Below are 25,812 nucleotides of genomic sequence, written 5' to 3'. Positions count from 1 at the left end.
CCTCCCCTCCCCTCCCCTCCCCTCCCCATTCTTCGTCTAGCCTCCTGACTGCACATAGCTGCCTAACCCACCTCCACCTCATCCCTGTAAGCTCACACAAATACCACTTTGTCTCCCACCTGTACCCTGCTCTCCCACCCACTTTCTGATCCAGCCTCCTCCTTACCCCCACCACTCAGATTGCTTCTCCCATCTTGCACAGATGCTTGCAGTTTGACCCTGGCAGCCAGAGACAGTGGTGTCATGTGTATATGTGTGTGTGTGTGTGTGTGTGTGTGTGGGGGGTGGGGGGGGGCGGCATGCACATGCAGATGCAGTCTTTCAGGAGGAGGCCTTCTAGCTGACTGCTTGTGTGTTTATAGTCTTTTTGTTGTGCCTGTGTGCGACTCAACATCTCTGCCAGGTGGTGAATAGCAGTCTGGCCTTTTCAGAATATTGTCTTTATTCCATCCTGGGTTTTGTATTGTTTGATACTAAGGAGAAAAGTGGCTTGATTAGATTGTCTGAAACATTCACTAATATGTTTCTTCCAGTTAAAGGCTTCATTAACGTGTACATGGGAGCATTGTACCATATCTACTGGTTACAGGTAACGTGCTACATTAATTCTTGATATGATTTTGGTTCATCAGAGATAAGATATGCTACAGTTAGAAAAGTTCTTATTTCCGAAAATGAAATTACAACCTGGTTTACATGTATTCCATCTTCAGATGTGGCTGTAAAGTTATAAATAAATAATGATGCCAATGCAAATTTTTAGCATTAAAAAAGCTAAACAAAATGTACACCAAAATTCTTAAGGAAGAACTACGTGTACATACAGAAAATGAGTCCATAAAAGTCGAATAATAGAGTTTAAATTAGGTTAAAATAGTGGATCCTTGGTACATGGCATAAAACAGGAAACCCTCTCAATTACGAGGCCTGCTGGAAATCTCACCACAGAGCAGGATCTACATAAAGATAAAGGTTCGTAACTAAAAGAGTGGAACCACTGTAAATAAAACCGTAATATAACCTATTATAGGACCAAATGTCCCATACTCCTCGTTCCAAACTTCCAAAGGTCGGGCTTAAGTGCTTGCCAAACATGGATCTGTATAAAGTTAGATAGGTGGTCTCTCAAACACAGGAACGAACCCATAGTCCATATCAATTCAGGCAGGCTAGGAAAAAATCTTACCTACATAGTCTCGGATATTACTGAATTTAGCAAATGTGAGGCTGTGTAGCTGCAACATAAGGGAGTACACTGTTTGGGCCAACTGACAGTCAAAATTTGAGATCTTGTTGACAGCAGTGAACTTGTTGTATTGAGGTTTCTTTAGTGGCTTCATTTTCAGTTTTTGTTTGAGTGCACCAGATATTAATGTTCGTTCTGTGTGCAACCGTGTTCTGTAACATTAAAAAATTATATCTTTGTTTTTTGTTTTGTTTTTGTTGTTATGGTTAATGTGTAACTTTGGTTGCAATAAAGAAAGGTGCAATGAGTTATTTTTACTCCAATATACCATATTTCACTCTGATTTTCTGCCAAACATACAGGGTGGCGCACGAAATGTGTTGCCAATTGTTTTTTTCACAATTTACGACGCACATTAGATATCCCACTGGGATCTCTACAGCAGTACCAGCAGAGCTTGGAAAAACAAATGAGTTATGAAATGACGTGCAATTCACGATACTGTGAAATGACGTGTAATTCACGATACTGCCGCTGGGAGACTAGTAAGCAGCAATGGGTGACAATGGAAGTCTGAGACACAGCAATGATCGACAATTGTGTAACTTTTTCATGAAACGAAAAGCCTTGTTGTGACTCAGAGGTGTTTTCAACAACAGTTTAACACACAATGGGTCCCTTGCAAGAAGACCATCCACAGGTTGTACAATAAATTTGTACAGGAAGGAATAGTATTGGAAGCGAAGTGACCTCGACCTAACCCTGTTTGTTCGCCGGAGAATATTGAAGCGGTACGAGTTGCTGTACAGAGAAGTCCCGGGAAATCGTGTAGAAAGGGAGCAGTGCAACTGGGAATATCCAGACGCTCCGTTCAATGCATTCTTGAAAGTGACCTCCATATGTACCCATACAAGGTGACCTGTGCACAGAAGCTCACTGAAGAACACAAGCAGCAGAGACTGCTGTTAGCTCAGTGGGCGGAGGATAGGGAAGAAACTCTCAACAAAGTTTGGTTTTCAGACGAGGTGCATTTTCATTTAGACGGTGTGGTTAACAAACGAAATGTATGCTTTTGGGCCACTGAAAACCCACAAGTGCTTCATGAACGATAACATTATGCTCCGAGGATTACAGGGTGGGCAGTAATTTCCAGCCTGGACCCTTTTTCTTTGAAGAAACTGTGAACAGCGAGCATTATTTGAGCATGCTTCGCAGTAGCTTCATTCCACAGCTTCTTGCTACTGCCTTGCTCTTCAACACACAGTGGTTCATGCAAGATGGAGAAGGCCACATACTGCAAACACTGTGTTGGAGTTTTTACACGAGTATTTCGTCATGCGGATCATTTCACTCAGATTTCCAGGCAGCTTCAATGACGGACAAATTGTCCCCCCAATAGTCCAGACCTCAATCCATGTGACTTTTTACTTTAGGGGTACCTAAAGGAAAAAATTTTCCCGAAACGTCCACATGTTTTAATGGAGCTCAGAAGACTTATTCTTCAAGCTTGCAGTGAAATTATGGAAGACATGTGCCATAGGGTAATCAGTAACTTCAGTGTTCGTTTGAAGGAAGTTAGGAAACGAAATGGGCATATTGAGCATGTGCTGAGTTAGAACAAATCTCCATGGATGGCTCTTTATTGTAGTATATGTTCCTTTCAGATTGTATTGACAATAAAGTTTATATTCAAAAACAAAATGGTAACACATTTCGTGTGCCACCCTGTAATTAAAGACGTCAAATCATGGGCCCAGGCAAACGGCCTGAACTGTGACACTCAAGTTCTCTAAATATTGTATTTTGCTGGTTTATTGTGGAAAACCTTCATTTTCGTTTTGAACTGAGTATTATGAGTTTGACTTACATTCAGCCTACATGAAGATGGATAAATTGAAAATGTACACTATCCAGAAATTTGACAGTAAAAATTTCCAACTGTGGAAATATCAGATGCAAATTATTTTTCATGCTGAAAAAGTGCTTGATATCGTCGTGGGGAAACTGAGACCAAACGAAGCTGGTGAGAGTCAAACCGCTTGGGACAACTGGGTGCTAAGTAAGGTGATGCTCGTTCTATCTACTGTAATGGAATTTGACTAAATGCAATCTGTTATGACATGCACAAATGCAGCAGAAATGTGGGCCAGACTAAAGACTACTCATGAACAGCAATCTGCAGTAAGTAAAATGGCCTTGAAGCAGTTTTTGATTACAGAATGTTGCCAACAGACGCAATCGCACAACACATCAGTCGAGTCGAGTCCTTGGTTCAAGCATTAACTGATATTGGGGAACCTGTTACAGAAGCTGACAAAATGTCTAAAATTTTGGGAAGTCTGCCAGCAAAGTTTGCAACTTTTTCAACTGCCTGGGACTTGACTTGTGTTCTGAAGATCAACAAATGTTCGATAATTTGACTTTAAGGTTATTGAAAGAACAACAAAAACTTTTACAATGCAATGAAAACTCAACAGCCTTCGCACCAGTTAATGTGGACTAAACATGCAAGTTCAGTTCAAATACCGGTAACAAAAGTGGGTTAACACGGTCAGTAGAAAAGACGTTGAATGTTATTACTGTCACAAAAAGGGACATTTTAAATCTGAGTGCAGAAAACTATTAACAAAACTTAATACAAAAACTGATACGTCAGAGCACCAAGCTTTGAGTGCAGAACATGCGTATGTTTTTTCTCCAGGTTGCGGAAACATTCTGTTAGCTGACAGTGCTGAGTGAAAACATATGACGTCATATAAAGAGTGGTTCAAAACATTTAAGCCTATTCAGTCGGATGACTAATTTGTTCAAATTGGAAACAACTTGATTGTCGAAGCAGAGGGCATTGCATCTATTGAAGTATTGTCATTAGTTGAGAGCAAATGGCAACCTCACCCTTTGGAAAACACATTATATATTCCTAAGCTAAAGAAAAATTTATTTTCAGTGGGAGCAGAAGAATGAAAGTTATTTTTGACGACAAGAGAATAGAAGTTTGCAATTCAGGTCTAATTGTAGCAGGAATTAAGATGGGCAATCAGTGGTATCAAATGTAGTTTAAATGTTCAAATGTACGACAGGCAAATCCTGCTTCCCTGAATTCCACCGTGATCTGGGCTGAGAGACTAGGGCCCATTAATTTCAGTGGTCTCAATAATATGACTGATACCTAGTTTCAGTTGGAAGAAAGTTGAAAATCTGCGTTGTGAACTGTCAGTATGACAAAATAAAAAGAAAATCTTTTAATTAAAATTTGGAATCACGATCGGTAGTTCCTGGTGAATTTATTCATGTAGATTTGAGTGGATGGATGAGAAAACACTCTCTTGGAGGTGCACAATTGTACATAGTTTTCAAGGATGATTGCACTTCATACAGGTTCATGTATTTTCTTAAAAGTAAGCATGATACTTTCCCTGTGTTTTTGGAATTTCAGAGACTGATTGAAAGACAAACTGAAAACAAAATCAAAGTTCTGAGAAGTGACAATGAGCCTGAATTGGTAAATAAGCAATTTGAAGATTATTTCAAGAAAAGTGGTATAATGCGTGAGGAAAAAAGTCCCTATAAATCACAGCAGAATGGCCGAATTGAATGAGAAAACAGGTCCATTGCTGAGCGTGCACGCATGTTATTATTAAGTACTGACTTGTCTCACAAATTGTGGGCTGAGGCTGTAAACTGTGCTGCATATATCTTAAACTCACCGACCATGTAAAGCAAATGACAATGTTACGCCATATGGTGGTTTGCAGAGACTAGGTGTGATTTGCTGCCAAACATAATTAAAGACAGCAGATCATATAACTGTTTATTTTCAAGTCTAGAAACTTAAAGACTGTCATCAACTACTGCGACAGCTAATTTCACTCATGTGCCAGAGAGGTACTAATATTACAGATTGCAATGTGTGCTGTAAACACATTACAAAGCAACTAATCAGGTCAAAGCTGAGTAAATGGTCTATAATTCCTATCATGCTACTCCAGAAATCACATGGCACAGTACGAGAACATAATGCAAATTGTCACAATTTTGTACCCATTCAGGACCGACGATAAACTAAAGCAGGTGGAAACAATCTTATGAGGCACTCACAGCCCACTAATAATGCGGATCAAGCAGGTAAAAAAGTGCAACAGTATTGATCACAATAACAATAGTCATTACAATAAAATCAAAATGTTGCTCACAGCAACAATAGCCACATCAATAAAAACCAGATAATAAAAACAAAACTGACAAAAAAACAGAGCCAAAAGTGAAGCACAAGGTGCTGCAGTATCATAGGCACCATCATTTATTTATAGCACCTGAAAAATGGACAAAGGTCCTAAAACTGGGTTGTGCATTTCTTTTCGGAAATAAAAAATTTAACAACTGTAGCTCAGATATAATTGATGATGAATATAAACACTTGTGGATGTACTGTCAAGAAAACTGAGACAGTCTATTTTCAGAGAACCATTTATAATATTACGGATTACAGTCTGTAACAGTTATTAGGGTTTCTTTGTGTTCCATTCAAGAGTGGAGCACTGGAAGAATGATTGTTTGAATGGATCTGTGCAAGCAGTAATTAATCTTATCTTGTCATTACAATCCCTATGTTTGCAATACATAGGGGGTTGTTGGATATTCTTAGAGTAATCATAATCCCCCCCCCCATGAACCATGGACCTTGCCGTTGGTGGGGAGGCTTGCGTGCCTCAACGATACAGATAGCCGTACCGTAGGTACAACCACAACAGAGGGGTATCTGTTGAGAGGCCAGACAAACGTGTGGTTCCTGAAGAGGAGGGGCAACAGCCTTTTCAGTAGTTGAAGGGGCAACAGTCTGGATGATTGACTGATCTGGCCTTGTAACACTAACCAAAATGGCCTTGCTGTTCCGGTGCTGTGAACGGCTGAAAGCAAGGGGGAACTACAGCCGTAATTTTTCCCGAGGGCATGCAGCTTTACTGTATGATTAAATGATGATGGTGTCCTCTTGGGTAAAATATTCCGGAGATAAAATAGTCCCCCATTCGGATCTCCGGGCGGGGACTACTCAAGAGGATGTTGTTATCAGGAGAAAGAATACTGGCGTTCTATGGATCGGAGCGTGGAATGCCCGATCCCTTAATCGGGCAGGTAGGTTAAAAAATTTAAAAAGGGAAATGGATAGGTTAAATTTAGATATAGTGGGAATTAGTGAAGTTTGGTGGCAGGAGGAACAAGACTTTTGGTCAGGTGAATACAGGGTTATAAATACAAAATCAAATAGGGGTAATGCAGGAGTAGGTTTAATAATGAATAAAAAATAGTAGTACTGGTAAGCAACTACAAACAGCATAGTGAATGCATTATTGTGTCAAAGATAGACATGAAGCCCACGTCTACTACAGTAGTACAAGTTTGTATGCCAACTAGCTCTGCAGATGACAAAGAAATTGATGAAATGTATGAGGAGATAAAAGAAATAATTTAGACACTGAAGGGAGACAAAAATTTAATAGCCATGGGTGACTGGAATTCGAGACTAGGAAAAGGGAGAGAAGGAAACATAGTAGGTGAATATGGATTGGGGGTAAGAAATGAAAGAGGAAGACGCCTGATAGAATTTTGCTCAGAGCACAACTTAATCATAGCTAACACTTGCTTCAAGAATCATGATAGAAGGTTGTATACATGGAAGAACCCTGGAGACACTAAAAGGTATCAGATCGATTATATAATGGTAAGACAGAGATTTAGGAACCAGGTTTTAAATTGTAAGACATTTCCAGAGGCAGATGTGGACTCGGACCACAATCTATTGGTTATGAACTGTAGATTAAAACTGAAGGAACTGCAAAAAGGTGGGAATTTAAGGAGATGGGACCCGGATAAACTGAAAGAACCAGAGGTTGTACAGAGTTTCAGGGAGAGCATAACCGAACAATTGACAGGAATCGGGGAAAGAAATACAGTAGAAGAAAAATGGGTAGCTTTGAGGGATGAAATAGTGAAGGCAGCAGAGGATCAAATAGGTAAAAAAATTAGGTCTAGTAGAAATCCTTGGGTAACAGAAGAAATACTGAATTTAATTGATGAAAGGAGAAAATATAAAAATGCAGTAAATGAAGCAGGCAAAAAGGAATACAAACGACTCAAAAATGAGAACGACAGGAAATGCAAAATGGCTAAGCAGGGATGGTTAGAGGACAAATGTAAGGATGTAGAGGCTTATCTCACTAGGGGTAAGATAGATACTGCCCACAGGAAAATCAGAGAGACCTTTGGAGAAAAGAGAACCACTTGTATGAATATCAAGAGCTCAGATGGAAACCCAGTTCTAACCAAAGAAGGGAAAGCAGAAAGGTGGAAGGAGTATATAGAGGGTCTATACAAGGGTGATGTACTTGGGGACAATATTATAGAAATGGAAGAGGATGTAGATGAAGATGAAATGGTATATATGATACTGCGTGTAGAGTTTGACAGAGCACTGAAAGACCTGAGTCGAAACAAGGCCCCGGGAGTAGACAACATTCCATTAGAACTACTGACAGCCTTGGGAGAGCCAATTCTGAGAAAACTCTACCATCTGGTGAGCAGGATGTATGAGACAGGCGAAATACCCTCAGACTTCAAGAATATAATAATTTCAATCCCAAAGAAAGCAGGTGTTGACAAATGTGAAAATTACCGAACTATCAGTTTAAGAAGTCGCAGCTGCAAAATACTAACGCGAATTCTTTACAGATGAATGGAAAAACTAGTAGAAGCCGACCTCGGGGAAGATCAGTTTGGATTCCGTAGAAATGTTGGAGCACATGAGGCAATTTGTGGCAATTTTTCATTGTTTTAGTTTTCAGTTAAATTTTTGTTATTTTGACTGGTAGGAACTGGTACTCTAACAATGAATTTTACTGTAGCAAGCTGCTGCAGCGTACAACAGCATTACTACTGAGTACTTTAATCATTCAGGAAGCTTACAATTCTTAAAGGAAAAATTACAAATATGATTAAGTACAGGACTAATATGTGCGGCACAGAACTTTAATATTCTACTAGGTACTCCATCAATCAATGAGAGTCCGTAGTCTTCAGTGATTTAATTAAGACACCAGTCTTCTAAAGGCGTTTTCCAAGAAAGTTACATGATTCCCTCTAAAACTAAGTTATTATTTAATTCACCAGCAGTGCTCAGAAAGTGATTGTTAAATACTGTACATATGCGTGATTCATCAGTAACAGAAACATTTGTACTATGAACTGACTGTATTGTAGACCTTTTGCTGCTGACCACACTTTATTCACGACTGACCATATGATTTTAATTTTATTCTGTGAATTAGCTACTATTTTTGCATACCACATACTCTTTGCCTTCCTAATAACATTTTTAAGCACCTTACAATACTGTTTGTAAAGGGTTTACAGTAGCTTGATAGTGACTATCTCTAACATTTTGATATAATTCCCACTTCGTTCTACATGATATTTGTATCCCACTAGTCAGCCACCCTGACTGCCTTTTACTGCTAGTACCTTGTTTGGAACATTTTAATGGAAAGGAACTTTCAAAGAGCATGAGAAATGTGTTAAGGAAAGCATTATGTTTGTCTTCTGCGTTATCGTCACTATAGACATCTTGCCAGTCTTGTTCCATAATGAGATTTAAAAAACTCTCTATTGCCAATGGATTAGCTTTCATACATAGATTGTAATTATATGTAACATTTGTTTGAGCACAAATACCTTTTAGTGTTAAATTTTGTGCATCATGGTCTGAAAGGCCATTCATCCTTTTACTAACAGAAAGCCCGCCTAGTAATGAAGAAGGAATAAAAATATTGTCTTATGACTCTGCCAGTGCATCATGGTTGGAAAAAACGCAGCCTGCAGCATATCACACAAATTGAGGAGATTTTCCAGTATCCTTTTCCTTGCTCAGTAATGTACATAATTAATACCAAAGTCACCACATGTAACTAGTATTTGGTGCTTCCTATAAAGTGAATCAAGAACCCTGTATAGCTCGAGCAGAAGTGCTCTGAAGTCAGAGTCAGGAGCTCTATAAATAATAAGTTAGAAGTTTAGTTTCACTAAATTTGACTGCCCCTGCACGACATTCAAATACCAGTTCAGTTCAGTGCTGTGATGCATCAACAGACTCAAATGAATTTTTTTCTGTTTTACATACATTGCCATTCCCCCATTCTGCAAACAGCTCCTTGAAAAACAGGCAGCTAATTCATATCCTGGTAAAGGAAGCCTCTGAATTGCCAGATTATTTAAGTGGTGCTCTGATATACCAATAAGGTCAGCCATCTATGAGCAGTTCACTAACTTGATCTATAATAGCATATTTCAACGAAATATAAGAGCTTATTCCTTCACTACCTGAATACCTGACGACCTCTGAAGGTGATTCCTTTGTTGGAGAGTTTTCCTTTAAGCAGGGATACCTATCAGCTGACTTCAGTCTAAAAAAAGGTGCAGCTGTAACACCAACTAGTACAGGAATTTTCCCTAGAGTGATCCCACCACTGCCCACTACACTGTCACCTATGAGCTTTGCCAGCCTCCCGTTCCCATACCTATTCAGGTGCAAGCCATGCCTAGTGAAACCTGATCTGTTGATAGATTCAACTGGAGCCACTGCAATGTAAGCCATGCCTTCCTCCATCGGTGCCTTCTCCAGCCCCATGTTAACATGCCTAACAGGAGCATTAAGATGTTGCCGATCATGATACTGCAACGAGCATTAAGATGTTGCTGATCATGATACTGCAACAGCTGCATGAAGTACACATTTGTGCCACCAGTTTGAGTAGCTATCTTCACCAGGTCCCCGTCCCTATCAAGACTAGTACCAGCTCTACCCACAATCACTAACTAATCCTCTTTTGTAAAATTCCTACGTAACTCCCCGTGTTAAGTCACCTGAGCCAACCCTGCATTAGGCTTCACAATACTGGTGACATGGTACCCACTCCCAAGCAATTCCTCCAACTGCGGGCCCAGTTCTCTTCCATGTGGACTACCTAACAACAGAGTAATCTTCTTTCTGTTAGAATTTGGAACTGACTTAAGCTCACCTTCTGCTGAGGACTGCTGCATGTTTCCTACACCTACAGGAGCAAGAGGCTCCTCTCCACTATATTGTAATAGTTGATCAAATCTATTGGTTATAAGCAAAATAAAACTGTCTGAATATCTCCTTCTCCTAGTTGCCTTCTTACCAGCTGCCAGTTCCCATTCCCCAGTGCCCTTCATCCTCCTCGTCCTATCTAATTCCTCATTTTCATCTTTTTAACTGCACCTGAAGAGCACAAATCTCACACTCCTGCTCATCCATCATCTTATTTCTGCTACAAATCCTGCATTTCCAGGAGGGGTTCTCACTAGAATGCCCAATGGCTTTCCCACAGAATTCCTCGAATAAAAATTCTTTAAACAAATCTGACACCGTAACCCATTACTCACAAATCTGCGACAAAGCCCATACTTCTCACTCACAGTAAAATGTTAAAACTTAGTGAAAAAATGAAATGTCTGTGTTACCCAATTTCTGTTACTACGGTAGAACCATTTGAAGACCTAACAATAGTCATCTCGAATTTTGCTCTCTACTAAGAAAGCAACTACTTTATATTAATACTACTAAAGCACAACTGTTACCAATACCACAAAAACTTCACACAGTTTATAATCTAAAACCAAAAATTCAAGCGATTACTGGAACACTCAATGAAATTAAACACAGTGAACAATAGTTGGACTGAAATATTCCACTGCAAACAATAAGAAACCTCAGCTGAAACTGCTTTACTAAATTTAGTAAATAGCGACAATCCACAAACAACTCTGTAAAACACAGTGGGCAAAAGTTTCCTAAAGTTTGTGAAACTGTTATTTCACCAGAAAGAGCATGAGACACCGTTGAAAACTTCTAAATTTAATAACTGAAAATTTAATAACTGAATAACAGTGCACAAACAACTTTGTTAGAACTTAAGAACTGCCGCAGCTGCAATTGCGCGCTGCAAAATGTAAACACACTTCTACACAAAGATGACGTGACTTGCCAAACGAAAGCGCTGGCAGGTCGATAGACACAAAAACATACACACAAAATTCAAGCTTTCGCAACAAACTGTTGCCTCATCAGGAAAGAGGGAAGGAGTGGGAAAGACGAAAGGATGTGGGTTTTAAGGGAGAGGGTAAGGAGTCATTCCAATCCCGGGAGCGGAAGGATTTACCTTAGGGGGAAAAAAGGACGGGTATACACTCGCGCGCACACACACACATATCCATCCATCCATCCATTTCCCCCTAAGGTAAGTCTTTCCGCTCCCGGGATTGGAATGACTTCTTACCCTCTCCCTTAAAACTCACATCCTTTCGTCTTTCCCTCTCCTTCCCTCTTTCCTGATGAGGCAACAGTTTGTTGCGAAAGCTTGAATTTTGTGTGTATGTTTGTGTGTCTGTCGACCTGCCAGCACTTTCATTTGGTAAGCCACATCATCTTTGTTTTTAGATATATATTTCCTACGTGGAATGTTTCCCTCTATTATAACTGTGTATATATATATATATATACCTAAAACCTCTTTCCTCATCACCTTAGCCAGCTTCATCCTGACCCACAACTTCTTCACTTTTGAGGGCCAGACATACCAACAATTAAAGGGAACAGCCATGGGCACCAGGATGGCCCCCTCGTACGCCAACCTATTCATGGGTCACTTAGAGGAAGCCTTCTTGGTTACCCAAGTCTGCCAACCCAAAGTTTGGTACAGATTTATTGATGACACCTTCATGATCTGGACTCACAGTGAAGAAGAACTCTAGAATTTCCTCTCCAACCTCAACTCCTTTGGTTCCATCAGTTTCACCTGGTCCTACTCCAAATCCCATGCCACTTTCCTTGACGTTGACCTCCACCTGTCCAATGGCCAACTTCACACGTCCGTCCACATCAAACCCACCAACAAGCAACAGTACCTCCATTATGACAGCTGCCACCCATTCCACATCAAACGGTCCCTTCCCTACAGCCTAGGTCTTCGTGGCAAACGAATCTGCTCCAGTCCGGAATCCCTGAATCATTATACCAACAACCTGAAAACAGCTTTCGCATCCCGCAACTACCCTCCCGACCTGGTACAGAAGCAAATAACCAGAGCCACTTCCTCGTCCCCTCAAACCCAGAATCCCCCACAGAAGAACCACAAAAGTGCCCCACTTGTGACAGGATACTTTCCGGGACTGGACCAGACTCTGAATGTGGCTCTCCAGCAGGGATACGACTTCCTCAAATCCTGCCCTGAAATGAGATCCATCCTTCATGAAATCCTCCCCACTCCGCCAAGAGTGTCTTTCCGCCGTCCACCTAACCTTCGTAACCTGTTAGTTCATCCCTATGAAATCCCCAAACCACCTTCCCTACCCTCTGGCTCCCATCCTTGTAACCGCCCCCGATGCAAAACCTGTCCCATGCACCCTCCCACCACCACCTACTCCAGTCCTGTAACCCGGAAGGTGTACACGATCAGAGGCAGAGCCACGTGTGAAAGCACCCACGTGATTTACCAACTGACCTGCCTACACTGTGATGCATTCTATGTGGGAATGACCAGCAACAAACTGTCCATTCGCATGAATGGACACAGGCAGACAGTGTTTGTTGCTAATGAGGATCACCCTGTGGCTAAACATGCCTTGGTGCACAGCCAGCACATCTTGGCACAGTGTTACATCGTCCGGGTTATCTGGATACTTCCCACCAACACCAACCTATCCGAACTCCGGAGATGGGAACTTGCCCTTCAGTATATCCTCTCTTCTCGTCATCTGCCAGGCCTCAATCTCCGCTAATTTCAAGTTGCCGCCACTCATACCTCACCTGTCTTTCAACAACTTCTTTGCCTCTACACTTCTGCCTCGACTGACATCTCTGCCCAAACTCTTTGTCTTTAAATATGTCTGCTTGTGTCTGTATGTGTGGATGGATATGTGCGTGTGTGCGAGTGTATACCTGTCCTTTTTTCCCCCTAAGGTAAGTCTTTCCGCTCCCGGGATTGGAATGACTCCTTACTCTCTCCCTTAAAACCCACTTCCTTTCGTCTTCCCCACTCCTTCCCTCTTTCCTGATGAGGCAACAGTTTGTTGCGAAAGCTTGAATTTTGTGTGTATGTTTGTGTTTGTTTGTGTGTCTATCGACCTGCCAGCGCTTTTGTTCGGTAAGTCACCTCATCTTTGTTTTTATATATAATTTTTCCCACGTGGAATGTTTCCTTCTTATACACACACACACACACACACACACACACACACACACACACACACACACAGCCTGCAGAGAATTATGCTGCTACATTTTTTCCTACATGTACTTCATCCCAGGTTTAGTTTGCCAGTTGTTTCAGTGACTGGAAGACTAGATGGAAATTCCATTTGAATGTGGGCCCAGATTTGTGTGTTATCCCACAGATTTTTCTGTAAAATTTCCGACCAACAACTTTGTTCTGCCTTTCTGCTCCTAACAACTTACTAACAGCCACTTACAGTACAGAACATTTTGAGTTGGACTCGGGATTGCATCGTGCCTTCATTCAGAATTTTACTGTTGTGGATGTCATGGAGCCTATAATTGGAGCTGACTTCCTGGCTTCTTACTATCTGTTACCTGAGGTAGCAAATGCATGACTTATCGATTGTGTCAGTGCACTTTCTGCTGCTGGATTCTGACGCAGTGTAGATTGCAGAAAGTAGGTAAAGTGAGATGTTCGACAACCTAGTGCACTGAGGGAGGTACATCACAACACTGTGCATTTTATCGAAACCTCCTGTGGCCCGCCAGGTTCATACTGTCCTAGATCGTTAGCTCCTGGTCACCTCATGACCTCAAAGACAGAGCTTAACTTGATGCTTAGGAAAGGTGTTATTTGTCCTCATAGTCCTTGGTTATCACACCCAAAATAGTTGGCATGTAAGGTGTATGTGGTGATTACTATGTGCTTAATGCAAGAACAATTCCAAACAGATACCCAGAACCACTGTTAAGGGATTACAATTGTGCTCTCTGTGGCGCAAATATGTTTAGCATTCTGCACTGTGTAAAGGCTTTTACGCTAATTCCTGTGGCAAACAAAGATATTGCAAAAACTGATCACTCCGTTTCACTTATTAGAAAGTCAAAAAGAGCAAACACCACACACATAGTTGTAGAGACACACCTCAATGGGTAGATGACTCTTTCAAAGCAGATGCACACCATTATTCATCTTGTCATGGGAATACGGCGAAGTTGTGAGGAATGGGGAAAATAAATGGGGCACAACTTTGGTAGCAAACAGTACTCGGGAATTTGGGTTGGAAGAGAAGTGTGTCCAGATGCCCGGTTAAGGCAACCTGTTCCAGAGAAGCAGAGTATCTGGATTTGAATCCCAGTCTGTCACAAATTTTCAAGTGCAGCTGTCGAATTATTTCAACATCCAAAGGCACTATGGTGTACCAATTTCCCTCTAGTTATGAATGTAAAGCTGCAGGAGTTATTCATTGTTGTCTGTTCTTTGTACATGTCGGAAAGAACACATATGACTTACATACTGTATAAATTCGTCTCTATGGTAGACAACTCTGTGTCGATGTATACTATTGTATGTATCGTTAATGAGAATGCATTGAGGCTGCAAATAATGCGAAAAATGGAGGGGCTCACATTAGTTGTGAACAGCACTTGGGAATTGAGGTCGGGTTAGAGTCCTGGTCTGTGGTGTGACTGTAGAAATGCAAAACTTGCATTTTTGTGGGAGAGAAGTGAAAGACGTGGGAAATTTTCCAAATGAAGCCCCCCTCGGACAGCACCTTGGAGCTGATATTCAACCAAGGCTACAGATTGGGAGCTTGCTTGCAGCTGAGATTACATATTGGGAGCTATACCAAATGCAAAGTCACTGGCATACAGTAGAGGGATGATCACTGGTCCGCTGGAGGTAACTAGCTTGTTTATATTGGTAAGGAAGGGTGTAACACTCTGCACGGAGCCCTGTGGGAGGCTAATTGATGTACCAAGTCCAAGCAACAACAAGCATGGTGATAAAAACTGACAAATGGTAGAATGTCTTGTCCGAGGTTACTATTCATATTGCCTGCTAGGTCATTGGTATAGAACGTGAACAGTAAGGGTCCCAACACACTTCCATGGGGCAAAAGTATTTCTGATGATGATTCTCCATCCAGGATTACATGCTGCATCCTCCCTACCAAGAAGCGCTCAATCCAACTACAAATTTCACTTGATACCCCATATGATCTTACTTTTGACAATAAGCATAAATGTGGTACTGAGTCAAATGCTGTTTAGAAATCAAGAAATATTACACCTACTCGACGGCCTTGATCCAAAGCTTTCAGTATGCAATGTGAGAAAAGTGAAAGTCGGGTTTCACAAAATTGATGTTCTCGGAATCCATGCTGGTTGACATTAATGAGGCCATTCTTTCAGAGATACCTCATTAAGTGTGAGCTCAGAATATGCTCTAAGATTCTACAACAAATCGATGTTAAGGGTATTGGACTACTACCCATAGTTTTGTGGATCATTTCTACTACTTTTGTTGTAGACTGGTGTGACTTGTGCCTTTTTTAATTTTTCAAGGACTGGACACGTTTTTTTTCTCTTGGGATCTACGATCGGAGAGGGGCGAACTCGAGAAATGTTGTTCAGGGGCTCTTGGGTCATGCAAATGCAATATGTATCAATCCCAGAGCTGTGAGGCAAGTTGGGCTAGGTAGCAATATGTGCTACAGAAGTAAGAAATTAGCCCCAAATGATAAGATTAGGAAATAAATGTTCATTTCGTTGAATTTTCATCAAATAGGAAAAGATGTGAGTAAGTATGTATGCAGCAGAAGAAGGTATCAATCTCTACCAGAAAGTTTCATATCAGCGCACACTCCGCTGCAGAGTGAAAATTTCACTCTGGAATCTAGACCAAACGCAAAATGTTTATTTTGTTGAGTACTTCTCTGCTGCAATAAAAATATATTTTTTCTGAATTCATGCAGTAACTGTGTGATTACCATCTTAATCGTCACTGATTTGTAGACTTAATGCATTCTAAAACATTTTGATTCATTGCTTAAGAGAAGTGCTGTACTGAAACATGTTGGTTGGAAACCCATGGGAGGGCCAGACCGTACTTTGAAGTACCAGCTTTGTAAAATGGTAAAAAAATGTAGAATTCTGAAAAAAAATTGAGTTATGTTACTATGTACTGCTGTGATCCATAAAAATATGGTGTGTTTTTCATAGTCAAGGCAACAAAGGGTTGACATTGATATTGATAATTATGATTGTTTTATAGAAGATGTGTGGCGGTGATGCTGTGGCGTCTGATGACATTTTTATTCCATTTTACTGTTGTGCCTGTGGTTTGTAGCTAGCTCCCATCTGGTGGACATGATGCGAGTGTGCATTGTCCACATTTGACAATGTTTTCGCTAGTGAGCTATAATTCTTTCTGTAACTAAATAGTTTCGAAATTGTAAAGAGACATAGCGTATGTGCTTGTTTTAATAAAGCTTCTTTTCCATTAGATTTGTTATATGACTTGTAGGCACAATCGTTTCCATTTTATCTTCTACATTTTCTTCCGTAGAATTTGCATGAAGTTTTCTATACGCTTGAGTATAAGGAATGTACTTCTTTGGCAGTAATGACGTCTAGTAGCATGGTGTTCTGTATGCCACAAGCATCACACATTGGAGAGTTCTCGTGCTGAAACAAGGAGCCTTGCTTCATAGGACTGTCGCCTATGCAAAGACAAGTAAGGAGGACCTCATCCCACCTGTGTGGCTGGAAGGAGGTATGCCACAAGCACATTGTGCACCTAACTCGCTTTTTTGCATCAGTGGATGACTGTACCATGATGGGCAGTATTGACACAACCAGTGAAAGATTGTGCAGAAGCAACTTCAACAGTTAAATATGTTGAACCACCATTTCAGATCAGCACAAGCATCTGGCACATATGACCTCGCATAAAGTAAAGTTCCTAAGTTGGCTTTTACATATAGATAAATGTGTGAATTCCACAAGTTTTTTTACTTAGCTGAGTCTGTGACAACTGCTACATTGGTGTGCAAGTATGCACATTGTAGCATCAGTTTCTTGGTCAAAATGCAAAAATGTGCAGCACCAACGAAGCATGTCTTCTGCTTGGAGATGCTCACAATACTTTATCAGAGTATGAGTTCCATTTTGTGAACAGTGCTTCTGACAGTAAGTACACAGGCAACTTAGGTAGACATGAGACTTGGGAGTGAAGATTGAAGTATATAACCCATCGCTGTACACCACTGAATTGCACGTGCAGTTTCAGTGATGAATTAATCTGCTTAACTTCTTACTGAATAACCGTTAATTCAATACTGGGTTATTCTATCAGTGAACACAAACATTTTGATACCTTTGGTATACCTATTCGTCGCCGTATTGATAGCAGACTTCCAAGTCTGTAGCCTGGTGTCAATTTGTGCTAATAGAAAATTGAACAACATAGTAACTGGTGTTGAGACATTGTTATATTACTGTGAAACTGAAATCTAACTCTATTTTGGTGTTTTTCACTTCATTGATGAATCCTCAACTGATGATGTTGGAGGATTGCAATTATTGGAAGAAATTGACCACTTCATTGTTTGTGATGCTCATTTATATGGAACCTTAACTGGCAATGGCTATTGGCTGTGAGCTACACACTCCAAACTTCTTCAGGTTTAGAGTGCTCAGAGAAGAAGAAAAGTGGTTCCATTTTCCACGACAATGCTTCACTGACTCTCATCTGTCCTCATGTTCACCGAGAAAAAAGAAAAGATATGGGAGCACCAATTTTGTATATTGAGAAAGCTATAGTTTTATGCATCAGTATTAAACAATATTACTTGAGAAGTGTGGCCTGGTATTTGTTGTTGGTGATTACAAAGAATAGAAAATGTTACGTACTGTGACAGGGAGTAATTCTCTAACTTCTGGAATAAATTTATTATAAATGATCCAGTTAATCTATTCTGCTCCTTCAGCACTTATGCACAGTACCCTTTTTTTCCTCTGTTCCTTACCTTAGTAATGAAACTCAGTAAAACAAAAGCAAAAATTGCTAACACAGTTTTCACATTCCCTTTCGCGAGTCTTTTCCCCCTTTGCTCATCTGATTATTTTCCTTTCTTATAAGTTGTATTGCAGATATGATTCCAGCTGCCTCTTACCTTTCTTGAAATTTTCTTTCGCTCCCCAACTAGTAGCATTAGTTCTTTGTCCTGTAGTTCTTCCTTATTCATTTTATGTGCCTCCCTGTGCATTCCATTCTTTTTTACTCCTTCTTATCCTTTATGGATGATTATACATAGCAACTTTGTTGGTGGCATTGTAAGTTTTTATTGTGCTCCATGCCTAACTTTACAGATAGAATTGGTACATTTGGAAAATGTTCAGTACATTTTATTATCTTTCATTTTAACTTTTTCATTTATTTTTGTAGTTTCTATTCCTTTTTCCTCCTCATTAAAGTTATTTTGGCCTCCGTTTTGCATCATTTGTGTAATAAATATGAATAAAGCAAATGTAATTATCTAGAGTTTAATATTGCAGTACTGATTAAATAAATGGTAGTTTGTGAGAACTTTCTCTTTAGACAGTACTAAAGTTTGTAAGTACTTTGCTGCATGGACATTTTATGTGCCTCCAGTTCTTTCAATTAAAATTCAAGCTGCTCATGTGGTATTTCTCCTTTGATTTTAAGAGTAAAACAGTATTATGATGATGATATCATCATAGTAAACAACAATTTTTTTTCTGCTCCCTGTTTTCAATTATTGCCTATCACTACAGTGAGGAATAGGCCTTTAATGTGATGACTTTGTTATCTCTGTTAGTAATATGAGGGTTATTGTGTGTGTGTGTGTGTGTGTGTGTGTGTGTGTGTGTGTGTGTGTGTGTGTGTGTGTGTGTGTCAGTTTCAACCAAACTTGGCACACAAAGAACCAACAGCCTGTTATTGGGTTGAGGAAACAAATTTGCGATAGAGAGAGATTGTGGGGAGGAGGAGATAGACATGGAGGAGGAGGGGGATGGGGATGGGGATGGAGATATTGACGTAGAGGGAGGAGGGTGATTGATTTAGAAAAGGAAGGAAAGTGAGTGACTTAGTGAGGTGATTGGCTTTGAGAGGGGGAAAAGGCGGTCATTGACAGTGTTTGGAGGGAGTAGGCACACACATCCTCTCCCATTTTCTGTCCATATACACACTAAGGTTACAAAGCCTAATATCATATCGGACCTCTTTTGCCTGGTGCAATGCAGCAACTCAACATGACATGGACACAACAAATCGTTGGAAGTCCGCAGCAGAAATATTGAACTGCGCTGCCTCTATAGCCGTCCATAATTGCAAAAGTGATGCTAGTCCAGGATATCATGTACAAACGTGACCTCTCAATTATGTTCCATGTTGGGCAGTCTGGGTAACCAAACAATTTGTTCAAATTGTCCATTGTGTTCAAACCAGTCACAAATGGTTGTAGCCAGATAACATGGCGCATTGTCATCCATAAAATTCCATTGTTGTTTGGGAATGTGAACTCCACGAATGGCTGCAAATGTTTTCAAAGTAGCCGGACAGAACCATTTCCAGTCAAAGATAGGTTCATTGGGACCAGAGGACCCAGTCCATTCCATGTAAACACACCCCACACCATGATGTAGCCACCACAGGGTTGCACAATGTATTATTGACAGCTTGGGTCCATGGCTTTGTGGGACCTGTGCCACACTACCATCAGCTCTTCTGAACTAAAATTGGGACTCATCTGACCAGGCCACAGTTTTCTAGTCGTCAAGGGTCTATTCGATATGGTACTAAGCCCAGGAGAAGCACTGCAGGCAATATCGTGCTCTTAGCAAAGGCACTTGTCGATTGTCTGCTGCCATAGCCCATTAATGCCCAACTTCGCCGCACTGTCATAATGGAATGTTCATCATATTTCCACATTGATTTCTGCAGTCATTTCAGTCAGTGTTGTTTGTCTGTCAGCACTGACAACTCTATGCAAACTCCGCTGCTCTTGGTTGTTAAGTGAAGGCCATGTCTGTGCTGAAATATTTGGTAAATGTTATACCTGAGAGTCTTTTTGTTGTGCCTATCTGCCACTCAACATCTTTGCTATATGGTGAGTAGCAACTTTCCTTCTCATAATATTTTTACATTCCATCCATGATTTTCCATTGTTTGATTTATACCTGATATTTGGTATTCTCATCACACTGTTGGCACTGTGAATCATGGAATACTGAGTTCCCTAACCACTTCTGTAATTGCATATCCGATGCGTCTACCTCCAACTACCATTCCATGTTCAAAGTCCGTTAATTCCCGTTGTGGAGCCATAATCACATTGGGAACCTTTTCTCATGAATCATCTGAGTACAAATGACAGCTCCACTAATACATTGCCCTTTATACATTGTGTACATGATACTATCACCACATGTATAGATATCCCTGGGCTTTTGTCACCTCAGTTTTATTGGCAGAACACTTGGAAGATGCAATTGATCTACTAAAGGGACTGTCAACAGTATTCTTGTTTGTTCTCTGCTAGAGCATTTTTGTGCTGAATGGGGGTCCTTACTAGATAGGGTTGACAGAGGACGTTGTAAAAGTTCAAAGAAGGCTAGCTTGTTTTGTATTACCACAAAGTAAGGAGGAGTTTGTCACGGGTATTGTAAGCGAGTTTGGATGACAGTCATTAAAACAAAGGTGTCCTTTGTTGTGCTGACATATTTTCGTGAAATTTCAGTCACCAACTTCCTCCTCTAAATGTGCAAATATTTTATTATTGTCAAACTACATAGGCAGAAAAGAAATAGGAGTTCATGGAAAAGAAAAAAAATTAAGTGTTGATTTTTCCCACGTGCTGTTGGAGATGGAATGCTAGAGAAATAGCCTGAAGACGGTTCAAAGAACTCTCTACCAAGCCAGACACTTAACTGGCGAGAGAACTTGTAACAAAGGATTGTAGCAGCAATACTAGTCAACCTTGTTCACATGGTTCACAGTTGTTCAGTAGAACCCTGCTATGTTGCTTTTAAAGGACATTTGCCATGATCTATATAAGTTTAATTTGTCTTGGTTGTAGAGAGTCCTTTTTCTGATACGTACCTTAATAGCACCTATCAGTGACAGTTAACTTTATCGTACAATTTGCAGTTTATCTCTTCATGAGTGCCAGCTCTTACGATTCTTTGGACTATCCTGAAGCTGTAAGATCTCGGTACGTGATATCTCGGAAGCTAGGTGCTGGAGCATGTGGGGAAGTGTTCCTGGTGTTTGAGAAGGTAAAATACAATCCTTTGCTTGTAAGGAAAATGAGAGCATAATGATAAATAAGTTGTACATACGAGGCAGCAGTAGATAGACACACACAAATATTGGCACAGAACTGGAGATTCCTTCATCCAGTGTAGCAACAGAGTGCTCTATTCTTCAGTAGTCAGAACCATTATGTTTATATCACCTATGCTTCTATTTTCAGTCTGGCCGCCATTTATCTCCGCCTTATCAACTGCCCTCTATGACACCTAAGTTTTAAATCTGTCTTGGCATATGATGCTGTTCCTCTTGACCTGCATTACTTTTTTTTTTTAAAAAAAAAACCTTCTCTGCTTAATCACTGGTTTATCTCATTGCTTTCCACCTTCACAACCTTAAGTACTTTAACTGAATGAAGCAACCTCTGATTGCAGAAGTTAGTTTTCATATGTAAATTTGTAGTAAGTTCATTTTGGCAACTACTTTTAGTTTTAATAAGCATAAGGTTTTGTGGATTTGGAAATGAATTCATATATTTTGGCACCAGCAATGCTCGTAAGACAGGAGCTTTTGGGAATAATATCCTGCACATTCAGTTTTATTCTGTCATGGTCTCATAACACATCTTCATCAAGGTAAAAAAAAGTGTTAAGTGTTCATGTGCTTAATGTTTGTGCCTTTGTCTGCATCTGCCTTGTAAGTAGAATTTCTTTGAACATTTTGATTTACCAGTGTAATTTTAAAGTAATTTGTAAAAACAAGCATACCCTGTTATTTCTATTAAATTTTTGTGGTGGGAATTTCATAATATCCGTTAATAATAATAATAATAATAATAATAATAATAATAATAATACTAATACATTAATCAAGTTGTTAATATGATGCTGAAAGTTTTCTTTATTATTTACAATCTACTGTCTTGGTTACTGACTTTATTTTTCCAGCATTAAAAAAAAAAAAAAAAAAAACCAAACATGTCTTCATTTATGCATTATTTTTAAAGTATTACTTTTTTTACACAGAAGGCTGTATTATGTTTTCATTATACAAGTCTCATTTTATTTAGTTCCACACAAAAGGCAATGAATCTCTTGTTTGTTTCACTTTCGGGAGAGAAAGGAAAGACACAGGAGTGAAGAATGTATATGCAGTGGAAGAGCTGTGGATCCAGTGAGTGATTGAAGGGGAATATTGTTAAAAATCATGCTGTTAGATCATTACTGACAGAATATTAAGAATAGTTCATTTTAATGTACTTGAGAGTAACTACTAAATGATAAATTGTGACATCCAAGTTTGCATAAGAATGTGACATTAAATGCAGTAGTGGTTGAAGCATTTCATTTGTGTGTAATGTGGGTGGTGCCTATGCCTTGAGCTACACTTTAGTGAATAGAAATTTTGTACTTTTTCTCAGCTCTTTTTTTTTTAACTGGTTACTTTATATATCCACAGAAAACATGTAACAGGTTTGCGATGAAGGTTGTGGAGAAAAAACGATTAACAAAAGGAGGAAGACATTTATTACTGGACCCAGAAAAAGTAATGAATGAAGTAAAAATACTGACATCCTTGAAGCACGTATGTATGAAATACATTGTGGGTTGTTATTTTGTAGTAACTTTATTTTGATAACAATATGAAGGGCAGTTGTTGAGAAATAGAATATTATGGATTCTTGACAATGTTAAGCAACTGGAAAGTGAAGATCACTATGACTAGCTTAATTCATTAGATAAGGAGGTTAGTACTGGAAAGAAATTTTGTTGCTGAGTAAGAACTGTACTTACTGAAACATTATAGACTGCCTTGTCCTTATACCTTAATAATTAGTATTTTACTAGCAAGTAAGGACTTCAGGGATGAAGCTGTGACAGATAGATGAAAAGCATATTATGAGGTTCATACAAATGAAACCTGGTCAGTGCGTCTATGATGCATGCATGCTGTTTGATGTTGCATAGCACCAGTGTGGTTTCATGCTGAAGATAAGGTGGTCACACAAGTTATCGTCCACTATCGAACATGCAGGCGAGTAAGTAGGAACAATGAGGAATAATAAGATTTTTGGTGGCAGTGGGAGTTGGAGGCTGTGATTTGTACTGATGCATGAAGGCTGTGTACGGTGAGTACAGTTTGAGCCATTCAAGTGTTGTGGAATGGCACAAACAATTCCTGGAGAGGCACAAGTCACTGGGAAACAATGCTCACCCTGGACAGGCTCATCATGTCATCACACTGTAAATGGTTGCGGAAGTGAATGCTTTAGTTTTGGACAACTGCGGAATCACCGTGGACGATACACGTCGGTTACCGGATATTAGCGTGGGCACTGCCCACACCACAATGCATCAGCACTTTCAAAAAATCTGTGCCCAGTGGGTTCTCCACCAACTGACCGCCGAACAACGCTATACTCGAGTGGCGCTACCTTTGAGTCATCTGCAACGTTATCATGAGGAGGAATATGGCTTTTTGTTGGGAATTGTCACAGGTGACGAAACATGATGTCCCCATTTTAAACCGGAAAGCAAGCATCAGAGGAAGCAGTGGAAACATGCGATTTCACTACCTCCAAAGAAATCAAAGGCCGTGCACACCAGTTCTGGTACGGTCATTATAGCCTTCTGTTTTGACCGCGATGGCCCACTGCTCGTTGAGTTCCTGGAATGGGGAACCACCATCAATGCCCAGCGTTATCAAGCCACTTTACAGAACCTTAGACGAGCCATCAAGTCGAAACACCAAGGCATGTTGTCCAATGGCATTATTCTCCTGCATGATAATGCCTGCCCACACATGGCCAATGCGTTGAAGACAACATTGCAGCAGTTTCGGTGGGAAACACTGGAACATCCACGGACAGTCCTGACCTTTCACTGTGTGACTTGCATGTGTTTGGACCTCTGAAACAAGCTATTCGCGGACATCAATTCGCAGTGGATGACGAAATGTGTGACTGGGTCTAGGCCTGGATCCGACACCAACCTACTAGCTTCTTCAAGGATGGAATCGACCTGCTAGTGTCGCAATCGGAAAAATGTGCCAACAGTTTTGGCAACGATTTTTGACTGTGTACTGTGTATAACTACATTTTTGAGTTAATAAAATGGTTACCGTTACTTTGCACTTGTGACTGGGTTTCATTTGGCTGCCCATTATATATGTATAAGATGAGTCATTAAAGCCAAGAAGGAAATATAATAAGAGATTTACACAAAGTGACAAAAGTCGTGGGACCTCCTAATATCATGTCTGACCTTTTGCCTGGCATAGTGCAGTAGCTCAACATGGTTTGGACTCAGCACATCATTGGATATTCCGAGCAGAAGTATTGAGCCATTCTGCGCCTATAGCCATCCATAATTTAGAAAGTGTTGCCAGTGCAGGATTTTGTGTGCAAAATTTCATCTCCCACAAATGGGTTCCATAAATGTTTGAAGGGGTTAATGTGAGGTGATAGAGGTGGCTACATAATTCGCTCAAATTGTCCAGAGAGATCTTCCAACCAATTGCGAACAACTGTGGCCTGGTGATATGATACTCATTTGGGAACATGAAGTCCACGAATCACAGCAAATGGTTTCCAAGTAGGTGAACATAACCACTTAAGTCAGTGATCAGTTCAGTTTGACCAGAGGACCCAGTCCGTTCCGTGTAAACACACCATTATAGAGCCACCACCAACTTGCACAGTGCCTTGCTGATAACCTTGATCCCTTGCTTCGTGAGGTCTGCGCCACATTTGAAACCTAACATCAACTCATAATAATTTAAATCAGGACTCATCTGACTAGCCCACAGTTTTCCGGTCATCTAGAATCCAATTGATATGCTCACAACCCCAGGATAAGCACTGCAAATGATGATGTGATGTTAGCAATGGGACTAGTGTCAGTCACTGGCTGCTATAGTCCATTAACGCCAAATTTTGCCACACTGTGCTTATGGATACATTCATTGGACATCCCATATTGATTTCTGTGGTTATTTCATGCAGTGTTGCTTTGCTTGTGTGTTACTACTCACAACTCTACACAAACACCGCCACTTTCGGTCATTTAGTAAAGGCTGTCGGCTACTGTGTTGTCCATGATGAAAAATAGTGCCTGAAATTTGGTACACTCAGCACTTGGTTTACACTGTGGATCTTGGAATATTCAATTCTGTAATGATGTCCAAAATGGAATACCCATGTGGCTAGCTCCAGTTGCTGTCTGTTAATTGCCAGTGTGCAGCCATAATCACTTCAGAAACCTTTTCACAAATGACAGC

The 25,812-nt window shown here is 40.2% G+C and overlaps 1 protein-coding gene across 1 annotated transcript in view; it reads left to right on the top strand.

The window, feature by feature from the left end:
• LOC124545636 (ovarian-specific serine/threonine-protein kinase Lok-like) overlaps positions 1-25,812 on the top strand; it is a 204,673-nt gene that overhangs the window by 69,435 nt on the left and 109,426 nt on the right. The window contains exons 3-4 of the mRNA XM_047124585.1: positions 21,433-21,560; positions 22,993-23,118. Coding sequence (XP_046980541.1) covers positions 21,433-21,560; positions 22,993-23,118 — 254 coding nt within the window. The remainder of the gene's footprint in view (positions 1-21,432; positions 21,561-22,992; positions 23,119-25,812) is intronic.

The sequence above is a fragment of the Schistocerca americana genome, chromosome 1 (assembly GCF_021461395.2).
Source record: "Schistocerca americana isolate TAMUIC-IGC-003095 chromosome 1, iqSchAmer2.1, whole genome shotgun sequence".
Classification (NCBI taxonomy): domain Eukaryota; kingdom Metazoa; phylum Arthropoda; class Insecta; order Orthoptera; family Acrididae; genus Schistocerca; species Schistocerca americana.
This window is presented reverse-complemented; position numbering and strand designations above follow the sequence as displayed.